Here is a 9,217-nt window from a genome sequence, read left to right as displayed (position 1 = left end):
TTGGCATAAATTCTCACGGTTCTGCCTTTTGAACTTCACCTAAAAAGGCTCGTACCATTGATATCATTCTATATATCAACCAATGATATTTTCATATGGGACTTTGATTGAATATCCAACATTGATAAATTTCAACATTTTTTTAAAAAAAAATCACAAGGACGTGTATGCCTCAAATTGCTACTATTTTTGTAAACTCAAAAAGTCATTGATAATAATTATTTTTAGGGATGTAAATGAGCCGAACAATTTGCGAGCTATTCGGGGCAGGGACGGACCTACTGTTGGGGCTAGGCTGGGCTTTAGCCCAGTCTAGCTCCAACCTTTAGCCCATATATATATTCATATATATTTATGTGTCTTAGAGTCCGATTTGATAAAATATATAGAAATGCTTTATTTTTCTTCTTCATGAGCTTTCCCATTGTTTGATATGGGCCAAATACAATTTCAAATTGAGTTTTATAAATTTCAAAGTCTAGCAATTATATTGTGATAAATAGTAAATTATATAATAATATAACTTTAATTTATAATAGTAAATTTTACGAGAAATAAATTAATAATTTCTAATTATTATAGCACAACAAGATAGTGAAGTAGTAATTTTCTAATCTAATGAATAACAATTTCAATATAATTGATTAACAAATAACAAAAAAATATTCATTGGTAAACCTCACGTGCTTAATCTTTTTTTTAAACAAATTAATATAATATAATATAATATTCTCTATTAATTTTAGGAAACTAACATAATAAATTTTAGTTTTTATATCATTATTATGATATTGATATTTGATACATTAAAAAATTTAGGAAAAACTAACGATATATAAATTTAGAGACTAAAATATTTCTTAATATATATGTATAGTAGATATTTTTGCAATATTTGTTCTATAAATTTTCTGCACGTAAAATTTAGCCCCCCTTAAAAACAAATCCTGGTTCCGTCCCTGATTCGGGGCTCGACTTGTTAAAAACTCGTTCGAGCTCGTTTAATGAGGCTCGTTAAGGCAAAGGAACCAAGCTCGAACTTTACAATATTCGGCTCGTTAACAGGCTCGTTAGCTCGTGAACAGGCTCGTTAACAAGCTCGTACGTCATCTCTTAGACGAAAAAGTAATAGTATTGATATTTAATTTATAAATTTACACTTTAATTATGAAAAATATTGAAAAATCTATAAAAATTAATTTATTAGAATAAAATTACAAATTTTAATAATAATATTATATTTTTTTCAAATATATAATTTAGTTTTTAATTAATTTAATGAATATTTAAATTTATAATTTAAATATATTAAGCTCGTTTAGGCTCGATAAAAGCTCGAATAAGCTCGTGAGCCATGAATATATTCGTTAAATAAGCTTGGGCTCGGCTCGATTATAAATGAATCGAGCTTGAACATTCAAAAGTTCGACTCGACTCGGCTCAACTCGTTTACATTCCTAATTATTTTGATATGTGATATGACCAACTATCCCCGTCTATCCCAAAATAACAAACATAATTGCAGTTTTTATGGTACAAGTACAACCACCTAACGATTTCAGGAAATCATCAGTTTCACTTCCGGGAAAAAAGTATCATTCATTTTAAATTTTCACGTCGAATATATTAATTAATTTATTAAAATTTATACCTCACAAAATTTTTGTGGACCAGGTTATTCAATTATTCAATACTCGATAGTCGACGGTTTGACTCCAGCCCCATTTGGACCTTTTTTTGCATATAATATTTATACTTCTTAAGATTTCAGCTCACTTTCTCTTAAAAAAAGATATGATCTCACTTTTGCATTTTCACTGGCAGTAAAGCGCCAGTGCCCAATTTTAGTCATCACTTTGACTAGACCGCGCCCCTCTTTTCAACTTTCTTTTCTCTATTTTTTTAAATATATATTTTTCTCCTAAAATAAATTGTGATATATGTGGTAAATTTGATTTTATATATTTCCATACGGGACTTTTTTTTTGTTTTTTTTTGAATAATCGTATAGGACACTTTCTACCAAAGAAGTTGGTGAAAATTCATCACATTATATATTATTTTAGCAAAAATCGCTCTTCCATAGAAAAATAGAGAAAAATGGTTTTTTTTTAAAAATAAAAATATTAGAAGAACAAATTATTTAATAAAGAAAATTTAACATTAATATGTGTTGTCTAAGCAGTGAATTAATATAAATACATTTCGAACATTTATGTAGGACATTTTAGCATTTAAAAATAAAAGTTAGTTAAAAAATATATAATAAATTGGCTTAAAATATAATATCATCATGGGAGTGAGTAAATTTCGGAAAACGGGTCAACTTTAAAGTTCATATTATTGTACTCCTAGGCACCGTTTGGTAGCCATTATTATTTATTTATGTATAACTTATCTCATTCAATTTCGCGTTCTTTTCGACATATTATTTATCCATCTATTAATTATTAATTTTACATCAATCAAATCATCAATAATTTATCTTACATCAATCAAATCATTTAATTTAAATTATTATCTTATCCCTTATAAATAATATTATTTTATATTATATATATATTTAAAAGGATAAAATAGTAATTTAACTTTTTAATATAATATTTAATCAATCAAATCCAATACTATAATAACTATCATTTCTTATTTATTTTTATTACAATACATTATTTATCCATGTATTATTTATCTTATCACTCAAACCAAACGGTACACCTAAGCTACTCAAAGAATTGATTATGCCACTATGTTAACTAATTGCTCGACCACTTTATCACATTCAACTATTAAAAATATAATTTTTTTTTCAATATTTTATTAAAAATCATCATAATCAATTCAATAATTTTAACGACACATTGCACCATGATAACATAATTGTTATTACTATTTGAATGTAAATTATTGCAAACTCACAATAAAATTATTTTAATTTAGCAGTAAACTCATACATTATTACATTTAGTATCAGTTTTGTTTTATTTTGTTGTGAAACTTATTATCAAATTATTGATTTATGTAAGATTACATGTCCACTTGATTATATATTGTTATTTTTAGGAAGAATAGTATGTATTTATTATATTTCTCAACAATAAAAATGTACATCCTGCTCATGCATTACGCGTTAAAATTAATTAATTGACACCTTAAAAATAGAAAACCGGATGGTGAATTTTCAAAATAAATAAATAATAATTACTATAATTTTTTTTAAACAAAGATATATTTTTTGAATTGAATTGAATTGAAAGAAAACAATTGACCGACAAACGTCAGTTTTGAAATAAATATAAACAATAAATAAAGTTGATAACCTCCCTCTTTTCAAATTCCAGGACGACAACGCTGACGGAAGCAGCAGAATGGCGGCGACGCTGGCGGGGCTCCCCGGCGAAGAATTGAACGGCGGAGTTGGTGGAATGGCGCTGAGAAATGGCTCAGTCGCTTCTTTAGAGTTGAACTCCTGCATTTCGGAGATTATTGATGGCCTGTCTCTTCAAGTTCGCGGCTACGTACGCACCGCCGAGTTGTTTAGCCTCTGCCTTTCCCTGTCCAGGCAATATTTGCGAATTTTGGTCTTTTCTCTGTAGTCCATATTGATGCTTTCTCTTGTCTGGCTGCGAGTCTGTGAACCATAGCAGTGGTTTATTTATTTTTTATTTTTATTTTTACCATACCTTGATATCCCTCCGTACTTGGGATTCGTGCATGTGATGTGTATTGTGATCACAGGTGCCCAGGACATGACGTTATTTTTATTCCTTGAACGTTTGGACTCTGTAGTTTATGTTTAGTTGGTCTCGGAATTGGGCGTTATTGGATAAATCTAAGTAACTAATTCAGTTGGCTGGGTATGTATGAAAGTTGTCAACACAACTCCTTTGGAGTTATTTTGGCTTCTGACTCTTCTTGAATAGTTTGGTGAACTGCTTCTGTGTTCTGTTACTTCTGTATATGATGTGATAGGTTGGAATTTGGTTTAGCGGTTTCTATAGTCTTTGTGTCACTGGATTGTATTCACTTAATTTTTTGTTGGGTTGTTACTCTTATTATTGACCAAAAGACTTGGATGCTCTTAGTTTAGTCCGACTATTGTCTGTCTTTAAGGCAACACATGGTTGCATGTGATAACTTTCAATTGTCTACCATTCTCCTGCTTTCCTTTTTATATCTTTCTTTCCGGTTGAATGGCTTCCTGCCATGCAATTGTGTGTGCATAATAAAAATGTGTAGCAGAGGTGAGCATGATTTCCTGGACAATAAGAAACCAGGAATTAAATCTTCTGATTTTGGGAATGCATGTGTTCAGTTTGTAACAAAACTTTTGTAAGTATAAACTGGGGGAAAATGTTAGGAATATGTAGGATCTTGACTTAAGAAATACGTAGTTTTTTAATAACTTCTTGCCTCGGCTGATAAATGGTTGTTTAAGTCTTGAATCTGGATCATTTGCATGATTGATTTCTTAAAACCCCAAATTTTGTTTAATTTATGATTTGGCTTTAGATATGCTTTTACTTTAGGAAGTGAAGCTTTTATGTAATTTTTTGCTTGTGGTTCAGCATTTTTTCATTACAATTTTTGGTTTATCCTCGGATTGTCTGATTATAAACTACCAGGGGTGTAAATTCTCGATGTTCCACGGCCCTCTGTTGGTTCACAATCGTTCATTTTTGTATAAGGAAGCAATCTACAATCATGCTTGTTTAGTAACATTTTCTAATAAATTTGTTCATCTTGTATCGCTTTTGAGTGTTTCTATGAAGGCATTGAAGAGGAAGAAACATCAGTTACAAATCTTTAGTTTATGTTGCTAGTTCTCGTTCTTATATGAATATTTAAAAATCCCTATTACTGGTTTGATTTCTCAGCTAATAGTTTGTATGTAATTGTGATGATGCTCATCCTTTCTTTTTTCTTTTCGGCAAATACAGACAAATTGATTTTGCCATGGCAAACAATGAAGTTCCAAACAGAGCCGTGGAGCTGCCTTCACTATTAAAGAAGGTGATGTGATGGTTTCATATTTTTCATTTTTTCCATGTGGCTGATTTTTGGTAGTTTTCATAGATTTGTGCTATCATTTTGTTTTCTTTGGGTAAACATGTATAGTTAAGACTGTATGAAGAAGGCCTTGTTTTATTGCATTTGTCTTGTATGTGCTCGATTTTCTCACATTTTTCGTGGCCTATACCCTGTCTGTGAATGTGGAACAATTTTTGGCTTAAATACATGTGGAGACAGTATTTTATTGATATCACTTATTATGTGTTTGGTAGGTGTGCCTATGGAAACACAATACCCTCGTGCAAGCAGTCATCATGGTCCTTATGATTTCTGTTAAGGTGAGTTTGTATCTACCGATTTTGGTGTCCCTGCTATTTTCATGATTCAACGTGTTTTCTTCTTCGTATTATTAAGTGTGTCATACAAGGTGAGAAGCTTAGCTTGTGTGATATTTTTCTTTCATTTGTGGGACTCTCTGCAGGTGCAAAGTAATATATCACATGTTATATAGTTTATTGGATGAGCTTGAGGTTTTATTCAATGTGTTCATTAATAATGAGCGCTCTTCATAAGAGACAACAACTGTCTTTCTAGATAGATAGTTATATAAATGCCGCTACCAGATTAATTTTAATGATTCTGTTTTGAATTTTGCATAACATTATTGATGGCTTTGTCATTTGTGGTTTTAGTTTCACACATAAGTTTAATGTACAACCGAGAAATGTTCAAATGGTGATTGTGCTATGCATACGAAGGAACACTGATATCTGGTGATCTTGTTGACCATAAGGTCATGGAATGGATTCTGTTTGTCTATATGTACATTTGCTTTAGGAGCTATTGAGAGACTAATCCCAAGTAGATGATTGAATTCCTTGTGTGGTTTTAGTTTCACACACAAGTTTGAAGTACAATTGAGAAAAATGTTCAAATGGTGATTGTGTTATGCATATGAAGGAACAAGGATAGGTGGTGATGCTGTCAATTATAAGGTCATGGAATGAATTCTTTTTTGTCTAAATATGCATTTGCTTTAGGAGCTCTTAACTCGTAACAGATTAATCCCGAGTAGATGATTGGATTCCTTTACCTGGATATAGCTATGAAGAAATTTGTTTTTTGGCCTTACCTAGAAATAGAATAATTTGAACTTGTCTCCTCTTCACCCCACACAAACAACAATATCCATACTTTTCATTTTAGTTATTGTAATTTAGTTATTTTGGGAATTGATGAAACTTGTTGTATTTATGCCAAGGGTCTGAACTCTCACATGTGCATGCAAGTTTCCCATGTGACATTTTCAACCTTGAATTTTAGCTATCATAAATATCAACTTTTTTATGAGATGTTCTTATGTTCAAGTAACCAAAATATTTTTTACGTATTTTACTTTCACCTCATGGAGAATAATATCCTCTTGTGTCGTGTTCTCTTGAACTTCAAATTATTTGGTAGAATGCTTGTCAAACTGGGTGGTTTTCAGATAGAGATTCTGAAGAATTGAGTAATCTGGCAAATGAGGTTTGTTAACAATAGTTACAGTTTGTCAAATTTTTTTCCTAGTTGACGGGTTCACAATGGCCACTTTTTGTTGAATTTTCTATCTGCATACACAGATCGCAAGCAATTTTTGTAACGTGTCCAATTTTAACACTGAACCTGGCTGTTCTAATTTGGTCATCAACTCAATCATGTCAAGGTAAAATACTCATTACCATTGTTTTAGTTTTTTTATGACTAATCATCTGGTGAAGCTTGAAAAATCACATAATAATAGCTTTCCAGTTCAAACTGGTTTCACGATTTCAAGAGATTTACGAGCTGTAAGATTCCAACTGTGCTCGTGAGTCACGGTGGGTGGGTCAGTTGGTGGGTGGTGGTGGTTATTGGCTAGGAGGAATTGGGAGAGGGATAGGACTTCTTTCTTTGCTTGTAGAAATGAAAGGTTGTGGTGAAGGAAAAAAGGGGGTCAGTTGATTTAACAGAAAATTATGAATTTCTCATTACTAAGTCATCATAAGGGAAGGACTGAAATTTGAAACAAACATATTTTTGTACTCCTTTTGTTTTGAAGATACCGAAATGTTATCTACTTGGCTTTCCCACCAAGTAATAGAGGGTTATGATCATATCCTTCACATACTTTATGCCAACATTAGTATGAGTGAGTGTTATTAATCGTTTTGTTTCTTGGTTGGTATTACTCAAGAGTTACGAGAATTATCCCGTCTTTAAAATTGCATTTCTACGTACCTAATGGTGAGCGCACTAAAAAAAGAAGAAAAAAATGGTGACCGCACCCTGAAGTTTGCAAGTAATGAGGAGCTATAATAACCAAATCATGAAAGGACAAAATGAATCCTAGAGAGATGATTCTGCAACAGAGAATCAACTATGCCATATCACTTGACTCCCAGCCATAGCTATAAGTTACACAAAATAGACTGTGCATCTAAAACAGTATTGGTTGTGTGGTGTATGTGTGCAGATTCTATCCAAGAATGAAAATGGGTCATCTGTTTCTATACATTGAAGTCAAGGTTGTTACTCTCTCTTCTCTACTATAATCAAGATTAATCTCTCATAAGTATGATTGCTGATTGTATTGGTGCGCTTTGGTTGAATTGTAGCCTGGGTTTGATGCTTATGTGAGAGACTTTCAGATTTCAGAGAATACGAAGTCAGCTCCCGGAGAAAAAATAGTAAGCACATCCAATCATGATTCTAAGTGTATAGTTTTGCAGAATTTGGGGCATCGATAACTTTTCACAACAGGGCTTGCTTAAGCTTGCAATGCTGTTTCTGATATATTTCAGTGCTTTATCTCATTTCCTAAGTTATGTCAGGAGCTATTAGTCTAATTCATGAGATGCACGCTAACTTATAAGAGTGGATTCTGAAACATGAGCTGGGATAATGACTAGTTAAGTACCGATTATGTTGCATTAACTGTTTAGGACAACTGCAGTTATCTTTGGCTTACTTGCGTGTTGTCCAATGTCATGTTCTTCAATTGTCTGGATGATAATTACAGATTGTAACTTCTGTTGCGACAAAAAAAGGAAATAGTTACATAATGTCTACTACGCTACATACTTCTTTGTGGATGGAGTCGTTCTCGTTATCTTGATTTAGATTGTGCTATTCAAAATGTCTGAAATGGTCTTGTATCGCACCCACTGTGGATAGATCAATTACTTGTTGATCTGATAATTCATTTTTCTTGCAGCGGTTATTTGTTGGACAAATGGATAGTATTGAGACATCTGCATGCCTCGTTAGCCCCTCTAAAGTGAAGTACGTTGTTCTTTTTTCTTTTTCTTTGCATTGGAACGAACATTTAGTTTATCTCTTCATCGTATTATTTGTGAAATCTGCTGTATTTTCTTCTGCAGCTTTCTCGTGAATGGACATGGCGTGGAGAGGAGAACCGGTCTTTACATGGTTTGACGAAGATTAATATATTTGAAGCATTTTCACCTTTTGAAGGAGTATAATTATTCTGGTTGTACGCATGCTTTGTCTTTCTCAGGATACAGGGCCTCAAAATCCTACAGTTCTGACTCATTTACTGACAAATGGGTTGAATCTTCTCCAGGCTGTTGGTGAATTTAATGGTATAGTTAGCTTAGGGTTTCCTTGTAACAGGATTCTGGTTTTATTGTCAGAAATTTCAATTATTCTTGCTAAATGTTTATTTTTGTGTAGGAAATTATCTTATAGCAGTTGCTTGCATGAGTGAAGTGCCAGAACCTGATTCAAATTCTCTCCTAGATTATGAGCATGCTCCTCCAATTGTGGATTCAGGTGCTATTTGGAATAAACTTATTACCAACTGATTCACAATTCTTTTCATATTTTTACTGTTAAAAGCAACTGTTTTGGATAACAAGCTCTTGGATGAGTTTTTGTTTCTTGATAATCTAGATTGTACTTAACAAACACCAGACATAATCTTATAAATTTTTTAATTTATTTTTAATGTAGATTCTGAAATCATTGAGGGGGCATCACGAATACCACTAAGCTGTCCCATCAGGTAATATTTATTATTTGTTTTGAAACTCAATTTTTCGTTCTTTCCTCTTCATTTATGATTTATTTACGCGAGAACAAATTGAATGAACCGTAGTGTTTCTTCTATTGTGTGCTGGTTGATTATGCTTCCAATGCAAAGGTGATGTGATCTTGGTGACATTGT

At 32.2% G+C, this 9,217-nt stretch overlaps 1 protein-coding gene across 1 annotated transcript; it reads left to right on the top strand.

Moving 5' to 3' along the window:
* The first annotated feature begins 3,341 nt into the window (after positions 1-3,341).
* On the top strand, positions 3,342-9,195 carry LOC140873874 (E4 SUMO-protein ligase PIAL2-like). The gene is made up of 12 exons (XM_073277148.1): positions 3,342-3,559; positions 4,938-5,010; positions 5,283-5,348; positions 6,472-6,537; positions 6,633-6,715; positions 7,505-7,556; positions 7,647-7,718; positions 8,246-8,313; positions 8,412-8,460; positions 8,549-8,633; positions 8,725-8,823; positions 9,004-9,195. The coding sequence occupies exons 1-12, from the start codon at positions 3,366-3,368 to the stop codon at positions 9,057-9,059; spliced, it is 963 nt and encodes a 320-aa protein (XP_073133249.1). The 5' UTR covers positions 3,342-3,365; the 3' UTR covers positions 9,060-9,195.
* Positions 9,196-9,217: the final 22 nt, after the last annotated feature.

The sequence above is a fragment of the Henckelia pumila genome, unplaced genomic scaffold (assembly GCF_033568475.1).
Source record: "Henckelia pumila isolate YLH828 unplaced genomic scaffold, ASM3356847v2 CTG_80:::fragment_3, whole genome shotgun sequence".
Taxonomy (NCBI): Eukaryota; Viridiplantae; Streptophyta; class Magnoliopsida; order Lamiales; family Gesneriaceae; genus Henckelia; species Henckelia pumila.
Note: the sequence above shows the minus strand (reverse complement) of the source record. Positions and strands in the feature narration are given on the sequence as shown.

What these genes read in the sequence shown, in the direction of transcription:
- LOC140873874 (XM_073277148.1), top strand. Translation starts at nt 3,366, where the DNA reads ATGGCGGCGACGCTGGCGGGGCTCCCCGGCGAAGAATTGAACGGCGGA. An exon ending in TGAGTAATCTGGCAAATGAG is followed by an intron (nt 6,538 to 6,632) that starts GTTTGTTAACAA and finishes CTGCATACACAG; the next exon opens with ATCGCAAGCAATTTTTGTAA. An exon ending in CAGCTCCCGGAGAAAAAATA is followed by an intron (nt 7,719 to 8,245) that starts GTAAGCACATCC and finishes TTTTTCTTGCAG; the next exon opens with CGGTTATTTGTTGGACAAAT.